General features: G+C 43.7%; 1 protein-coding gene across 1 annotated transcript in view; it reads left to right on the top strand.

Annotated features, from left to right (window-relative positions):
* KCNH1 (potassium voltage-gated channel subfamily H member 1) overlaps nt 1-18,814 on the top strand; it is a 1,297,290-nt gene that overhangs the window by 245,684 nt on the left and 1,032,792 nt on the right. The window contains 1 exon segment of the mRNA XM_078649724.1: nt 3,147-3,275. Within this exon segment, the coding sequence (XP_078505850.1) occupies nt 3,147-3,275 (129 nt within the window).

The raw sequence follows: 18,814 nt of genomic DNA, 5'->3' as shown, positions 1-18,814 counted from the left end.
AAATGACCAGAAGCAGACACTCGTTTTTACTCGTTTTTACTCTCAGTTTAAAGGCCCATTGGCTAAGGTTGGAGTTCCTTTGCAGCCAGAAGGTGTTGACAATCCACATGATACTGGTGATGCACTTGACTTGGACCTCAGGTGTTGATTTCGGCCAAAAACAATATCTCTAAGCAGCCACCCTGGCCGCCCATAGTTTGTGGCACGGTTTGAGATGGGCACCATCGCTGACTGCCCTCTCATTGAAGGGGGCCAGGTCCAGCCTAATCTGGGCAGTGGATGAAGACCTTTGCAGGCGAAGAACACTTTTTGTATATCCTTCTGATAAGTTTTTTTAATAAGCTGCAGGTTTTGCCCAATAAGATGTCCCTGCCATGGGACAGTGAAGGCGAGATTTTAGCCCTCATAGCTTTCGGCAGGAGGGAGAGGCTTGGCCCTAGCAATTATTTTGATAGTTATTATATGTCACCTGGAGAGCAAGAACCTTTGCTTTAACTTCCTTCCAATGTCTGTAGCGTCTATGTATACTCCCAGGTACTTATATGATTGATCCACTGAGATCCTGTTTCAAGGGAAAAGGAAAGACGATGAAGCTTCTAGAAGCCGTGAGATAAAATCCATGATACTAGTTGGCATAGAAGGAACTAGCCTTTCCTTCACATTGTTTCCATCAGACAGGTTTTGGGCTGTAGGCTAGGCATTAACAAACTGTTATAAGAAAGAGCTATATTTTGATATACTTCAGTATACCGGGAGGTAAAAAAAAGGAGAGCATTGTGAACCAATTTTTGCATTATGATTTATACTGCTTTACATTACATATTACACAATTCCATATTTTTTTTTAACTCAGAGCCATGCTGAATGCCCATGTTATACTTAGGCCGATTCAGCCTTCCCACTTCTGACATATTCAATCTACTTTTCATTCTGGCAACTCCAAGCAACCATTTGCAAAATGACTAGCTCACAATCTATGCTTGTATACTATCTGCATCTTCTCATGGTCCTTTTTCATCTTCCTCATGAGAAACATCCATGCACTGCCAACTCCCACTATCTAAAGTTTTGGTTTCTCATGTGTATCCTTTCCCTCACGGCTTATGAGTTGAAAATGTGTAAAAGTGAGTAAATTGTAGCAGAGGTTAACATTACATTCTCGATAACTTTGAAAGATGAATTGCTATCTCTCAGGCTGCCTACGTTCGCTCAATAAACATGGTTAGACTTAAAATACGATATAACATGATATTTCTTCCATACCACATCTCTCTGAAAGAAAAGGAGATACAATAAATTGGTCCCTTGATTTCGAAATAAACCCTAGAAAAGATCACTAAGAGACCCTAGTTATGACCTTTGCCATTGTGCTCCTTCCAGGTGCAGTCTCTTTATATCTACTGGCATGATACATTACAACAAAAATGAAATTGTTTCCTTATGCTGATGGACCGACAATGTCCATTCTCAGGCACTCTGATGGCACACCTACAACTTGCAGAGGCACTAACGATGCCTTCATCTTATCTCCTGACTTACCACTCAATTTTCAGGTGGGGTAAGTTGTACAGAACCTGTTTTTCTGTACATCCCTGGCAAGTAGAATAGTGGGTACAACTTATCCATAGGTTTTCTGATGCTCAAGCATCCTGCTAAAGGCACTTTGTATGGCACCGATAACAGGAGATTCATGTGAAATAGTGGGACCACTAGCCTCTTGCGCAAACCTCGTGAGGATTCAGAGAGAGATCTGGGAAGGGCCAGGGTTTCACTGCTGGAGGCCTAGTTGGCTCCACTGGTGTTCTAGCCATCCAACTTCTCCCATCTGTCTGTGCCTCCTGGAGGAGCCTGTGTTCTATGCTTCCTCTAAAACCTGGAGGAGAAGCATAGAAATAACCCCACATATTTGTGGAGAGGATGATACCGCAGTACTTGAATATTTGGGGAAAGTACCTGTTCGTGAGCCTTGCTGTACCTTTGGCAAACGGGGGGAGTAAAAAAGATACAAGCACCCCATGTTAATGAATTGCTGTGACCTACACTACAGAGACTTAGAGGAATTGTCAAATGGGTAACTTCCAAGGACAGAAGACTGGTGCAAACCCTTGCTTTGGTGGCATTGGGCGTCTGGTCATAGTGTTGGTCACTTTGCACTATTTTGGGTGGGGCAGCCATCACTAGATATCCCTGCCCTGGACCCATGAGAGGTATGTCAGTCTGTGGCCATGACTCACACTGACCTAGTGGACCGGTGATTTATTCGCCACAACATGAAGGGTCCTAGGAGTCCGCTTTTGTTCATTCAACCTGGAGCGGCTGCAGACGTGAAGGTCAGGCTGTTATTGCTGCTGTTACTGGTTGCAGAGTAGTCCATACACCCGTGCATCATCAACGTTGGAATAAAAGCCAGCACTCAGCAGCTGGCCATGCAGTGGCTTTGTGTAAATATCGACTGATGAAGGCAACAGGGTTGATTCCTGAAGGAACCCACATGTGCTGTTGATTTGATTGGAAAACGTATTCTGAAGACTATTTCCCAAAAAATGATTCAGACTCAAAACAAATCAAAATCAGCTTTATTCGGTGCAACAAATCTCACCATAAAAGCATACTGTAAAAGAAAACATTCCTAAATTTACATTGTTAATCCAAATATTTTAAAAAGTAGATACAGTAAAAGAATTATTTAAAATACATGTGTGAAAGATGTCATCAAAAAGTCCGTATAGCCTTCATTAATCAATCTTGGCATTTTTAAAGGGACTAAGGATTTGCCAGCTAATCAAGAGTTAATACATTCAGTCGCGGGAGATAAATGATTCAGACTTACTTAATACTTGGTATGGTCAGGCGGAAAAATTCTAGAATTGCTGAAGTGGACTGGTAATATAATTTTCTATACAATCACTGTTGCCATGCGCTCTTTCTGTCTTATTTGTGACTACATGCTTATTTTTATAACTTTTATGTGGGATAAGGTACACTAATTACAAGAAGCCCGAGAGGCAAAGAAGGCTCTCTGCGCCATTGCACCATGTTAAGTGCACCTTATTGTGTTGGTAAATTACCTATCCGAGCAGTACTTTACTGTAATGGCCTCTCCTACTGGTTCTGATGTGTTCATTGGTTTATATCTTTTCATTCAGGAACACCTCTGTGGTTTTTTGTGAAAATTGCTCCAATTCGGAACGAACAAGACAAAGTTGTTTTATTTCTTTGCACCTTCAGTGACATCACTGCGTTTAAGCAGCCAATCGAGGACGACTCAGCCAAGGGTGAGTACAGATCCTTTTATGAAAACAGTTAACTTATGAAATGAATTTCTTTTTAGTACATTGAAAACTCAATTTTTTCCTGTTAAGGTCAGTAAAAAATATACATGATTCCTGGACAAAACTAGTCGTGATCTCAATCCTTCTTTTATCAGAATCCAGTTTTATTGTTTATATATGCGCTTTTTTTATTTACATGTTTGCACATGTTAATTTGCATATTTCGTATCTGTAGTTTATTGCAGGATTGTTATAAAAATTTACATTTCCTTTATATCAGTAATGTTTTATTGAAGATTAAATTCACAGGCGTTATAATATACCTATAGTATGGTAATGTACCAAAAGTACTGTGTGTATGGCTTTCATTAGAAGCCACAGGCATGAATCGAGGGCTCTAAATGACGTTGTTCGCTGCTATTAAACCACGCTGTAAAAATCAGGAGTTGTTTTGCAGCTCTAGAACCTCGAGGGGAAGCCCTCGCCTCCTGGTTTTTCTCTTGCCTCGCCTGGGTCCCCAGAGATCCGATTGAAGCAATGGAACTGTGGGTGGTGCGCTGCTGCCTCGCCGCCTCCTCTCATCCCTTCAGGCCTCTCTGGTGTTGATGGAGGTGGAGACATGCATGTGGTCCTCTGCAGCCACCATCTCCTCTCTGGGCTGTGGGTCGCTGAAGATGTGCGGCTGACCGGTGGTTCCAGGCCGCTCTCCTGTGGTTCTCAAGGAGACAGACTATTGACCCATGCTGGGGGAGAGGGGCAGGATGCCACTTACAACTTTTTATATGTTGGTGCAATAATGAAGCATTTTAGGGAGTGGTGTGGGTGAGTTGCAGGCTGTCAGGTTTTTGAAATGTTTGATGGGGCGTGGGTAATGCTTTGGGTGTTGGGGTCATAGCAATATAGCAGGTATTCTATTGAATATTTGGGAGGGGCTGGAAATGCCATGGTGGTGTTTCTATTCTGCGAGGGGAGTGTGAGATACCCTGATGATTGTAGGGGTGGAAGAATACGGGTATAGGTATTTGTTATGTACATGCAGCACGGTACATGGGTGCTCAAGCAGTTAAGGTCATTTTGTTCCTACATACATGCCAGCTTAAAATGTTGCGGTAATACTGTGAAGTAACTGCAAGGCGCACACACACAAAACTCCTGTATACATAGTTAGAATTGTCATTGGTACTGGGTAAGATGCAGTCCTGCGGGAAAGTAGCTCTGTGGGACTTTACCAGTAGTATCTGAATTTATATCTACGCACACACAAGCGCGAGCAATCATCCGTCAGGTTTCACCCAGGAATCTCTTGTTTCTAACAAATTGTCTTTGCAGGAGAAAATTCACTTGAGATCCTGTGTCCAGGACTGAAGGAAAGCTTATTTTTTTTCTCAATCCCGAGCATCTATGTCTTTGCTGTTGAAAGCTATCTGAATAAATAGGTGTTGCCATGAACATAGACCACATTATTTTGATAAATAAACCCAAGATTGCAACCGTCAGTATCCTCCATGGAGCTTTACAGATTTGTTGAACTAGTTTCAAGCATTCAATTTCAAAAGCTTGTGAGACTCAGACCATATGCTTTGCTTTCTAGTTTTCCCACATTTAATGTGCATATCTAGTGTCACAAAGCGGATTAATATTGTCATAGCCCTGCCTCTCACGATCATTCCCCCTCAGTGTACTGTGATTCACAGTACTGTGTTTGTCCAGTCAGACTGGTTTACCTGATCAGTGCTTCAGCCAATCATAGATACCCTTACATTCTCTGATATGGGTCAGAGTTATATCTCCCTTCAATGGATCGGGCCTATCCGCTTCAGAACGCATGGGGCCACTGATTCTGTTAATTAGCTGATACATGTCTCGGTAGATGTTATATGCTAATCAGCTCATTTGTAAGAGTCTAAGTGGGCTGAATTAATGAATTATTGGTGTGGTCAGCACCTCCATGTTCCATAAACATAAAAAGAATCTGGCCTTCGTTAGAACTGGATTTTGTCTAACCCTGGGCGAAGCACTACGCTACGCTCGCGTAGTTTGCGATGTTTGCGCAACTTCGCACTACGTGAGCTGCACGTAGCACAGTGCGAACACGCGCAGTGTAGCGTAGTGCAGCGGTCATTTTTTGCTTGTTCGCGGTCCTCAACGTCATGTTCGCGGCCGCGAGCAAGTAAAATGACATCCCAGCGAGACTCTCAACGCAGGGAGGTCAGATTTCTCATTGCGAGTGGTCGTGCATGCTCGCGACCGCTCGCGATGAGAAACTACCAGTTCGCGTTGAGAAAGCTGCCGCTCGAGTAAAAATCTACTCGAGCGGCAGAAAACTACAACTCGCACTATGCAAGGTGCCGTTTTCAATGATTGCCCAGTGCCGGATGCTTGTTCGCACTGTGCAATCATTGAAAATACATCTTGCACAGTGCGAACATGCTACTACGCAGCTTGCGTAGTGCTACGTGAAGTTCGCGTAGTGCGAAGTGCACTTTGCGTAGCTTCGCGTAGCGCAACTTCGCGAACTATGCCCACCCTTAATTTTGTCCTAAATGCTGCCATTAGAATGCTTACTGGATCACCTTTAAAATGAAGCAGAATTTAATTATTTGATCGTACAGCTTTCAGACTTTCTGATGCAATTGTCTGGCATTTGACGCACGACCCTCAATTTCCAAATATACTCTACGAATGGATAGAGGAGTTGGCACAGATGGTATTCTATACTTTAGATTAGTTTATGGGCGGCCTCTTTCTCCATCCCAACAGAGCCCTCGAATTATTTCATTCTAAGGTGATTTCATTCTCTTTATTAAGTTTGATGGTAGTTTCAATGTTTTTCAAGTTTCACATGATTGTCTATGGTGCTGTCACTTGAGTATTCTATCATCTGATACTGGAGTGAGAAGAATCCTCTGGATGGAACTGATCTCAAGTGAAAACCTCTCACAATACAGTGAGAACCTGATTTGCCTAATACTCCTGGGTAAAACCATCTCGAAGTAGAATGTGTTTCCTCCATTTTTTATTAAAAGTTTTCATTTTGGAGCAATACTTCTTTTACAAAGCGTTACAAGTGTAGATTATCTATGCCAGATGTGTGTCATTATGATGATGTGGATGTTAATATTATAGATAACATCGACACGTTATTGTATAAGAGTTCCAAATAGGAGTAGTTACTTGTGAGTGCAGTTTACTGTGTATGCACCCTTACCCATCTACACCATTTAATGACGTGGAATTTCTGGAGCCATTCTCATCAAACAGCATCAGATGACGTCAGACTCACCATTCTTCCAAACAGTAAAAATAAACCATTTCACTCCATAAGTGATTTCATATAGGAGGATGCTCTTGGCTGTGCATGTCGCTGCCTCGACTCTTCCGTCAATGCCAAGTTGCCTTCCAATTGCACTCTGCGACACACCTTTCCACTGTCATCTAGAAAAGGGATCAGAGAAGTCAACCAGCATCACTGCGTCCTGAACTAAGTGTTCCACCGGGTGATGGAGAGACACCTGTGCATGTGTAGGGTCAAGTCTCAGGTCCTAGCAGCCACAGATACCAAGCCCAATTCAATACCATTTGACTGGCCTTGGAAATCTGACCACCCCCGCGTCAAAATAAGGAACCTGGGGATTCTCTATGAAACTTACCCCTTTCTCACCCACCATACAAATAAAGGAGGGTGTGTATGAGTATCACAAACCCTAAATTCTATTGATTTAACATAAAAAAGTGGCATTCTTCAGGTTTTTAATCGGATGAAAAGCATTTGTTCATTTACTCAATTAAATATAAGAGAAGAAATATCCTTAACGTGGCCCAACGGATGGATGAAGGTGATCAGTTATTAGAAGAGTGTTTTAAGATCAAGGAAAAGTTTCTTCAACCATGCTATGATTACATTTTTATGTTATATAATCTGTATTTTTATAGCCCGCTAATCACCTGAGTGTATCCTGGTGCTTTCTTAAGGGAGGTGGGGGGAAGAGGGAATAAAAAATTAGACTGGGGTATTAACAGAATTCCCGTAGCCTTGGCAAGAGATGATGTAAGTCTGTACAGTCTGAAGTGGTCTTTTAATATGACTCGCTTCATAGATTTTGGTAATCTGAAATTATATTGTATTTTGCTATTTCTTTTTAGATCAACCTGTGTTAAATTTGCTATCAAATGAGATTTTTAGTGGTTTAGAATTGGTGATAAATTCTGTCGCGGTGGCTGTGTTTTTTAAATATTTTCCTGAAATGTGTGTGCTTGACTGCTTTTAGGTTCTATAAGGAGAAATGAGGGTTTCTTTGGGTTCTTTCCTCTTAGTGCTTCACATTTGTCTTTGGTTTAGGCAAAGGTTAAGTTTGTGAGTGGAGTTAAGAAGAATTTATGTGCAAATACACTTGATTGCCATACACATATCGGTGGTTGGTGTGATTATGAAGACATGAAGTTTTCAATTGCTCACATAACTCTTATTGGTTGTGGAATTACAGTGGGTCATCTAATTGAATAATTAAAAGTGATTTTTATAACTAATTATCAAATTATTGAATGCCTGTTGGGACTCAGATCTTTTAATTACTGGGCTGAATATTCAGGCTCTGGGTGATAATTGCACTGTGTCTTTTACTCTCAAATGGTGATTAACAACTAGTAGCTACTACCTTTATCGCTGAAATTACACGTCCTGCTCTGTAATGTTGCATGTTAGCATGAGAGGCAGGACATTCTGGATTAACATGCAGTCTGCTCTCAGTGTATGACTTGTGCAATCTCATGTCCTGAGGCCGGCACCGCATAGGCTCTCACGCTTACCTGCCGCTGGTGCCAGTGTATTATATCAGTATGGGTATGCTGTCAGCACCTGGGTGGATTACGGTTCCCCTAGCCCCTCTCCTGCCTCCTGGATCTGCATGAGTCTCTGGGGACCACCTCGAAGAAGAGAGATCCCTGTAGAACAGTTTGAACCCATGATTTATGAACCAACCCTGAGCTGCAGGCTGGGCTGTGCTGAGTGAGGGACTCTGTGGGGGTGTTTTTGCATATTTATTAGTCCTAACAAGATGCTGGCAATGTAAATCATTAGGCAGCAGGTACAAATAAAGAAACATATTAGAAAGACATGAGACCTTTGCATTAGCACTTTAAATTGATGTTTCTTCTTTAAAGCTAGATAGGCGTATAAAGGTCTGCAGAACTGAAGCCCTGGGCCAAGGGTGTGTGTGATCCAAATTCAAAGGAGAAAGGTCTGCCCAATATATTTTAATTTAAAGGCTCATGAGTCCTAAAATAGTCAAACAGCACAACTTTGAGCTCACTGACGATCACGGTCACCACATTTAAATTCTCAACACAGCTTCAAAATGAATATATAATTTTATTTTCATTTTTCAAGATATAAAGGTGATTTCAAAAACATGTAAAAACATCTTCCTTCAAATATATACAAAGCACAGTGGTGGAATCACAATATGAATAAATACATATACCCTAGGCACCCTCTCATCTTTCATTCATATTCACAGACTCATTCCACTCAACTCAACTCACAAGCTCAATAAATTCATTCAGTTAGCACAATACACAAAACCTCAAAAACCCATCGCACACAAATACACTGAGGTAATTCCGCGGTATCCTCTCAGCAACTTGCTGGGGAGACACCAGGTGGTATAAGCAGAAAGGATGATCACCACGCCGACGCGCGTTTCGGTGCCCAGCCCGTTCTACGGCGGCACCTTCACCAGGGCATGTATACGAGGGGGAGCAGAAAGGGGGAACAACACAATTTTACAGCCGTGGTCACTCTTAGATCCGCACGGTGCAAGCTGGGTACCACTCACGCTTATTGGAGGAGTTCAGACCGGTTAGCTTGGACGACAGAGGTGACTCTGGAAGGGCTTTAATAATCCTAAATAGTAGAGGCTGCCTGTGTCCAGCGTCATTTAGCTGCAAATATCAATTTTTTCAAAAAATTACTGAAGAATGGACAACTAATCAAGTGAGGTTTCCAGTTCTAAAAGGTTTCTTCACAACAGTCGATTATCATAGCGTGTAAAACCGGTAGATGACCAGCCAGGACGGACCTCCGATATTAGTCTCGAGCCTCTCCGAGATAAGGATCAGCGATTTTCGTATCATCCTTTTGTCCATCTACCCTCCCTTTCACTCACCCATCCTTACATCCACCCTTTCACACATCCATCCATCCATTCAACCTTGCACTTATCAATTCATCAATCCATCCATAATTTCACTCATCCATCCACTCACTCATCCACCTTTTCACTCATCCATCCTTTCCGCCCATCCATCCATCTATTTACCTTTTCTCTCTTCCAGCCTTCCACTCACTCAATCCATCCATCCTCTCTTATTATCCATCTATTCAATGTTTCATTCATCCAGTCACCCTTTCACTAATTCATCCAGCCACCCACCCATCCCATCACTTACTCACTCGCCCACCTTTTCATATTAATTTGAGCTGAGCCTTTTTGAGAAGAGGCCCATCAAGAACTACACCCTCACTGCAGGAGCCATTCCAGGACTGGGACAAAAACCACCCAGGGCAGAGACAGGATCCACCACAGGGGGGGACCGGAGCCTTCACAGGCAGAGGGGGAGGAAGGGGGAGGGGACAGGAGCCACCACATGGGGGGACAGTCAGGAGCCATCACTTGGAGGCAGGAGCCATCATAGGAGGGGGAACAGGATCCACCAGGGTGGGCACAGGGGTGGGCATGGGGTATTCTAGTATCATCTTGGTCTCTTCCAGGGTGGGGTAGGGCTCCTCACTCCCTCCTGGACAAGACAACAGAAGACAGGCTCTCTTTCCAAAATGTTAGTTTTGCCATCCCCCACTGTGATGTACAGTAATTAAAGGAGACACTCCAAGAGAACTGATTTAACTGATTGTCCTCCATACTTTGTTTATCAGTATGGGCGCGATTGTGCCATTTCTTTATTTTATTACATTATAGACTGCATGTTTGAAGAACCGAGGTTTGTTTACAATTTAGTGACAGTAATTAAGCTCTGTGAAGAGAACCACATGCTGCCTCGGTGGTTCTAGGATGTTTGGGGCCCTACGCAGAAAGGGAATGTGTGAGGCCCCTCTAAATTGCAGAGACATGAAGCATTCAGGGCTGTGTGCATCTGAATAGATGCCCCTGCCCCTGAAGTTGCAGCCCCTCCCTCTCAGTCACCTTCAAGCACCTCTTAACAGCTCATCAAGGGCTGAAGGCGTGAGGGTTGCCATCCGGCTGTGCCTCTCCAATGCTGCGGGGTAATTGAGCTTTCGTACAGCATCGGAGTCTGTTACACCGGACCTCAACAGCACTGGAGCCAAGAAGGGAGGTGGATGGAAGCTGTGCCGGCTTTAGGGTGGTGAGACCCGTGCACAGTTGAAATTACGGACAAATGGCCTCCGTTAAAGAATCCTTCACGGACAACGGACAGGCGGACGAAATTACGGACTGTCCGTGAAATTTACGGAAAGTTGGTCACCCTAGCCTGAGTTGAGGTGGGCTGTTACTCTGTCGTCATGCTCTTTAAAGAGGTGTGTCTTTTGTTAACATGGAAGGGTTGGGACAGCCCTGAGGGATATGTTGTTTCAGATGAGAGATTTCATCACCGCCAAGGGCTTGTTGACGGGAGTATGGGTGCCTGCTTGTTGCTACTTTTACTGTGGTCACATTCATGCCTTGATTTTTGTGCCATAAGCTTCGTCTAGTTGCACTTCTTGTAGATACTCCTTACAGCTGCCATGCATTGTGTATAGCATTTGCACCGTGTGGGTTAAGGCTCTGCGAGTTTATCGCTCGCTGCTTATATCTGCTGATCACAAGCATGGATGTCTGTCGGAATACACCAACCTATCATCCTTCGGAGGTCAATACATTGAGAACCATAACTTCGGTAGCAGTAGCTCAAGCTATATGTAACTCCAAATCAGTTTATTAAGCACTGAGATAACTAGTTAATACTAGAAGTGGCTGTGCGGGCAGGCTGTATCTTTGCAACAGCGCTGCTAGGTTTCGCCTCACAATATAATCGGGGTAGAGTTAGTAAATGACATTCAACCTATTTCACTGCTCATCATAAAACCAGATAGATTTCCACTCCCTATATACATTGTCCCCGCCGAGCCGCGTGCAGGTTTGATTTCAGCACCTTGGATAGCGCAACCCGCCAGCACATGCTGCTGCAACGAGGGCGTGTGAATTAAATGCAGTCATGCCAATATTTTAAAGGAATCCCCCACAGCCTTCTTAACTCACTGTGCTCCCACTCACATTTAAAACATGAACTCTGCCCTAAGGGGTCTGAGACGTCGGGGAAAACGTGGATAAATCATAAACATAGAGGTACAGATAGGTGGCAAAGATAACAGGCCCTCGAAAGCAATTACTGATGTCTTATTCTTATCTCCCTGTGCGAGGAAGGGCAGAGCGGAAAAAGCGTGGGGGAGGGGAGTGCAGTATGAAGTCAGCAAAAAAGCACCCATAATATGGCGCCCTTGGTAAGGGCTCGGTGCAGGCCGCAGTAGCTGAATCGTTTTTCGGTGTCGGGGCAGAGCATTCAGGGATTGAAAGGCTCATTGCTTAGTGCTGGGGCAGTTCATTTGGATAACGGTGCATTGCTTCTCAGCAACTGAAGGCGATTTTTTGGAGGAATCCTTTACTTCCCGTAACAAGCGTGGCTATGTTAGCATTGACCATGTAATGTCTGCACTGTCATTGCAGCCGCACACGTTAGATTCCTATTCCACCAATCACCGCTGAGATCACAGCAGACGTTTTACGCACTGACGCACCTCCAGTACCAAACAGTGATCGCTGACGCTGAGCTATCACGCGTGCATCATGCAGGGCCCAACTAACAATGTTTTTGTTGAGTTAATTCGCTGTATGTTTTAACAAGTCATGCATGCACTTCTTAGAGTAGCAATGCACAGAGGGTAAACAGACTTACTGGTAAACACCAATCATTGCAGTCCCTGCGCCCTATGTCCACTGTGGAGAATGGCTGCCCTCTGGACAAATGCTGGATTATCTTGGCGGCGTGGACACGTCCTACCGCGGCTGTTTTCTCGAGCCGGAGGATTACTTTTTACTGATAATGATGAAGGAAATTACTATAAGGTCTTACGCTATTACAGTTTAGTTCCGAAAGGTTTTATGATTTTGAAGAAAGTATATTATTAAACGAGGAGCCAAAGGTGGCCAAAGGCTTTGATGAAATAAAGGCCCTGCTTAAAGAAACATAATAGAAATTCTCCAGGAATGGCTGACAGCAGTCAGGACTCAATAGACCTTTCTGCAGACTCCTAGATCTATGGCTTAAGTAATGTTCAGCTGACAGTGCTTGTTCTCGAAGCAGACACTCTGGGATAAAATACCCCCGGTCCTTATTGGAGCGACTCATATCAGCCTGCCTGGCTCTGCCCTTCCCAGGTAGAGGGTCCGAGGTGATTCCAAATGACAGTCAAAAATCTCCACAGCTTTCCTTCAAAGTGTTATGAAGTCAAAAAACTCTGTGTTGTTTATTACCAGTGTTGAGTGTGGGGAGGGGTCATGACTTACTAGAGGCAAAGCCCCAAGTGGACCATGGTGATCCTCCTTTCCCTCCACAATGGTAATACATAGACTATTACACTCTGTACTTCTGCATGTATGTTTTATATATATTTAACCAAAACTAGGAAGAAAGAGCTACATTTGTGCAGGTAGAAAAATTCCAGTTGAAATGATCCCATGAATTTGAGAAGTTTCTTTCCCCATGTGAAGTCATTGTAACCCTCTACATGTGAAGCCGTGAAAGTGTTTTCTCCTGTCATTGTTGATCTTCTGTTCTAATACATGGAATTAACCTTTACTCTGTAGCAATAAATGTGTCAATGTGCGTTCATTAGCACAGTGGTTCTGAACAAGATCTTATTAACCACATTTATTTTCTTTTTGATCTACTGTACTAATTCATGGAGTTGACTTTTGCTCTGTAGCAATATATGTGTCAATGTGCATTTATTTGCGCAGTGGTTCTGAATAAGATATTATTAAGCCACATTTATTTTCACTATCATGTCATACATACATTCTGTGTAGTAGTATTTCCACTTTGGCATTCTGTTTTCCATTCACATTTATGCTTGTCAGTAATCCAGTCAGACGTCACTTGGGCCCTCAGTCCGAGTTCAGACACCATCCCAATTCTGCTGTTAATGAGAATTATCAGCCAAATAGGGTTTACAAATTCAGCAGCAAAATGTTGACACCTGATGTTTTCACAATGACGTTACCAGATGAAAGCTGGTGAAATGTGCAGGTTGCTATTGACCTGAAAATATAGAATACACATGGGAGTTGTTGTGAAAAGACTGAATTCTGCAGTTATTCCCCATTTCTCAAGTTACCGTGCCGCAGCATTACTGCTTCTATTGGATTCTGTAATTCCACGTTCTGGAAGTCAGATGAAGTTTCCGTGAGCCACTCAAAATGATGTCCTTCAGTGGGTTTCATGACATGCAAAATGTGTGCAGGAGTATGATTCAGACAGGCAGCCTGCTGATGTGGAGTAAAACACCTGAAGCATTCAGTCAGATGGAAGGGGACAATGGTAGGCCATAACCCTTGTGGCATACTCCAGTGTATCATTTCAAACCATAATTCCTACACATATCACACTTCCAACCACAACACCCTGGCTGAGTGTCCTCTCTGTGGATGTTTGAACATGGTCCCTGCATCCTGAAACTGAACCCAACATGAAAATACCTGCACTTTAGAATGTTCTTGTGAGAAACCAGGGATTTTTGCAGTGCCCCCCTCCCCCCACACTATTTGCCTTCATTTTGGCTACTAGTTGCTATTTTTCTGATTCTGATTGTTCCCTGGGCTCTGCTAACCACACCCAGGGCCTGTGCCCTGATTAAAAGTACATGATAATTAAGTGTAATTACAATTGGCACTTGCAATCTACCTGTAAGTCTCTAGTATATGGTATGGCATGTAGATTTTAGAGGCCCAGTAGATTTAATGTACTTAAGTGTGCACTGCTGTGTTGCCTGTTGTCATTTTAAAGGCAGGCTGATTTTAAAAATACATTATATGCAAATTCAACTTTTGAATTAAAGGTTCTTCAAAAACCTTAAATGATCTTATTTTTACCTATATCAACCCCAAGGTCTCCCCTAAGTGCCCCAGGGGTAGGTTGCCTTGTAACTATAAGAAGGGACATTTTATAAGATGTTTTATATGCCCTGATGAGGGGAAAAACCACAAGTTCATTTTTCTGCATTGTAGCACAATGACTCCATAGGCTAACATGGGAATACTTTCATAACATACAACTAGTGATAGGAGTGAGCTCAAAATATAATTCAAAGACTTAAAAGAATAGTGGTGAAATCACTTGCCAATGTTAGATTTGTATAACTAATACAGAAAGGAAGTTATGAACTTGCTTTTCTGATGAACCAAAGTCCAACCTTTCAGCCTCATCTCTTGATTGGCCAGCCTTTAATAGCCTGGGCCAAACTGCTCTGATGAGGTGTGAAGTCGCCTGCATAGAGATAAAGGACATCTGGTGTGAGGAGATCTGCAGAGCAAAGAGCAGGATGAAGGGGGAGGAGCCAAACTGGTCTTCTAAGAGGGAATTACAGTTAGGACAGGACACAGGCTTGTCCCCACGTTCTGCACCTCCAGCCAGACAGGAGCACCAGTAATTGAATTAGCACAGGGGCTAGAACGGGAGTTGTAGGGAAACAGCCACAGCAGTGGGCTGGCTAAGCCACATCTTAACCTCCAGGAGAGAGTTTCTGCATGTGGGATTTTAAAGGATAGTGCTTTATGTGACAAGAATATGCTACACTTTAGAGGAAGTTGTAATACCCGAGGGTGGAACCATGCAGCCCATTGGTCAGGCATGCCCCTGCTTGTCACCCAATAACACTGGCTAAATATGTGAGAGCTTCCCTGCAACACAGATCCCTGCCTGAAACTACAAGAAGAAGGACTGCCCTGCAGGAACCCTAGCCTACACCAAGAGGATTGCACTCTGAAAGACTGCACCTTCTGCACACTTTGGAACTACAACCATAAGGACTTCGTCTTACTGTGAAATGTGAATGAGTGGACTCCCTGAAAGCAACAGGTTAAAATAATTCCACCTGCATCATCTCCAGCAAGAAGAAACCAGCGGACCACCTTCAGCTGGAGATGTAGTCCCAACATATCAACGAGCAACTTAGTGCTTCTGGAAACTAGGATTGGTGTTGTGGACACATTAGAACCCCAAAAGGACCTTTTGGAAGAAAATCCAGAAGTTTGAGATCATTTGGAGAATTATGGGAAATAAGCTCCATAAGTTGACCGACCCGTTGTCGTGAGTCAAATCACTGTCGTCGAACCGCGACCTGGCCTAGATTTCAGTTTGTGTTGCTGAAAGCTCCGGAGCTCAAGACTTCCAGGATTTCACAGAGGCCTTGTTGTGAACTAAGCCCGCATCGTGGACTTAAAAAACGGCCTGACGAGGTGCCATGCTCAAAGTCAAGAGAAAAAGCTCCAGAAAAACTACTAAGTCCAAAGGTAAAAACCTGGCCGGAGCCTAGTGCTCAGTGTATCCTAACCACACTCCATCGCGGTCAGACTCAAACTTTGACTTTCTTCTGGTCAGGAGCGGCCAGATGTCCCAAGTTGACGTGCTTCGTTTTTAGGCACTAGACGGTGTTTATTCTTTCAAAATTCATATCTCCGGTTCCCTATATTGCATTTTGTTAGTTTTGGTGTCCTTTTACTCATAAAAGTATAATCTATTTTTATCAATTGATGTGGGATCTTTATAGTTTATTGTGTCTTACCTATTTACTGTATTGGTGTTTTTAATGCTTTACATACCTTTCTCCTAAGTTAAGCCTGCCAGCTCTCAGCCAGCTACCAAGGGTGGAGCAAGGAAATAATTTATTGAGACCTTGACCAGGACTTATATTATGATTGTGGCCTTGTTACTAGTGGTAGGTATCTACCCACACCACTATTAAACAGCATTCCAAACAGTTCAAAATGTAGCCTCACACATGGGTACAGCGATGAAACCCAGGTAAAACAGTTCACCAACCATCCTGGGTCATTCAAGGCCTTCAAGCAGAAGACTCCACTTTTAAGGCGATGTGATTGCTGAGTAAAGAAAGCACAGACTTTCCTCTTCCCCACCTGTGGCATGGGCTTTTAGCAGCACTGTACATTTGGTGAGCTCACTGTTATAATAATAATAATAACAATCCACATTTGTAAAGTGCGAACAATGACCCTTAAGGGTCTCTAGGTGCTTGGGGCCATCGGGAAGATTAAGCAAGCTATTGAGCAGAGTAACATGGTGCTGGGTTAATCTGCCACTTGCGCTGGGGATCGAACCATGATCCCCAAATTCCAACGTCAGTCGCCCTGGCCGTGGCGCCACACCACTCCCTATAGGTTGTCCTAGAGAGTCATGGGCCCCCCATGGGTTCTAACTTATAATTTTATTAACGTTTTAAGATTTCCATTCCCTTGGTTTACTCCCTATGAAAGTCCTGTAATTGGCAAGATAAGAATCTTAGACATATCAATACCCACAAGAGTATGTGGGTTATGTGGTCGATGATACCCAGGAATAAACAATAAGTTGACATTTCTTTTTTTAAGTAGTCATTGGTGGGCTCTTTTTATGGCTGAGTAGTAGTGCACAACATGTGTGGCCTCTTTAAATGTTTTTTTCAATTTTGCAATAAGAAAAATTGCCTGGTAGAAACTGAAGGCCAGAGAATCACTGAGCAGAAGCAAATAATTTCAAATTAAGTAAGTGATGCAAAATCAAGGGGCATATTTACAAGCGGATTGAGCACCGGAACGTCACTTTTACCAACGTTCCGGTGGCCCAATGCCCTACTCCCTATTAACAAAGTGGAACACCTTCCACCACATAATCAATCATCCATGCAAGGTAGGCACCCATGCACTATAGAGCAAGGGTGTCTGTGTTGGCACTAGGCAGCTATTTTTAGCACAAGCGCAAGGGAAAACACAGAGGTGCACCATATTCTTGTAAATACGGCGTATCCCTGCATTTTTAAAAAGGCGTGGGACTGCAAAAGTTTCCGCAGTGCAGCTGTTGGAAATGGCCCTTTTTGCAGGGTTATCCCCAAACTATTAGCTTCTTCCTCCTTTATTTTTCCTGACCTGTGGTTGTTGGCAATAGAACTCTGGGCGCTTTACCACTGCTGATCAGTGCTAAAGTGCATATGCTCTCTGTGTAAATTGTTATTGTAATTTGTTATCCATGATTGTCATATTTGTATCACCAAGGAGTCTCTAGTAAAGTAAATGTAAATATAAATTGATACTTGTATAGCGCACTACTCACCCGCAAGGGTCTCAAGGCGCTTGTACGAATACCGCTGTGGAACCCATCCTGGCTTTCCCTGTGAGGTGTCCACTCCTGGGCACCCCCAAGGTGGAGGCCAGGCATCCTTAGCGTTGTGGGGGCTGTTGTGGAGCTTAAGCAAGCTATTGCCCAGAGTTGCAGAGTGGGACTCCATGATTGGAATAGGCACCGAGGTGAGAATTATCAGGTCCGTGGAATTTTGAGCCTGAGACCCACCGAGCTGGGGAATTGAACCCTGGTTCCGGGCTAGACCTCAGCATCAGCGTCTGCCGCTCTAACCATTGAGCCACACTTCTCCACTGCACTGAGTGTGCCAGTGCTGGTGATACAAATGCTACTAGTGGGCCTGCAGCACTATTGTGCCACCCACATGAGTAGCCCTAAAATGGTGTCTCAGGCCTGCCACCGCAGTGCCTGTGTGCTGTCTGTGAACCGCCATGTCCTCCTGTTCAGTGTCACCACTGACCAGGTCTAACCCTTCCCTTTCTATACACATTGGTCACCCCTATGGAAGGCCCAAGGTACCCCCTTGAGCAGGGTGCGGTGTATGTGAAAGGTAGAGCATGTACTAGTGAAGGTGACATGCTCTGGTAGTGAATTACAGCCATTTTCGTTTTTCTCTATTGTAAGGATATCTTGCCCATAGACTATCATGGGGAATGCTGGCTACAGTAGCTACCAGCATATCTTTCCATAGGAGCAAGATAGGACATACAAGTCTGGTATCCCTGAACTCAGAATTTAATAACAGATCTTTTAAGAAAGGTGTTTTTTAAATCCTGTGTTTGAGAACAGCACCTTTAGCAAGTGGCTGTTCTCTTATCTGACCTTTCTGTTTGCCTTGGCCTGTGTGTGAATTGACTGTCTGGTTTGTGAGTGACAGGGCTGGGGGATTCCAGGAGACAGAATGAGTCCGCCCAGTGGTGAATAGAGACATCTGCATCTAGATGGGAGGGAGGAGTTGCACCTGGGACCTGAATAGGACTGTGTCTGCTCCCCACAGTGCTGGCTCCACCTCCTGTTGTGCGTCTGATGTCTCTGCACTGTACTGTGTAAGGAGAGATGGAATCATGTCAACAAAGTGCTCCTGGGCTGTTTTCTTTCCCTCCACAATGCTGGCTCCACCT

Source organism: Lissotriton helveticus, chromosome 6 (genome assembly GCF_964261635.1).
Source record: "Lissotriton helveticus chromosome 6, aLisHel1.1, whole genome shotgun sequence".
Taxonomy (NCBI): Eukaryota; Metazoa; Chordata; class Amphibia; order Caudata; family Salamandridae; genus Lissotriton; species Lissotriton helveticus.
This window is presented reverse-complemented; position numbering and strand designations above follow the sequence as displayed.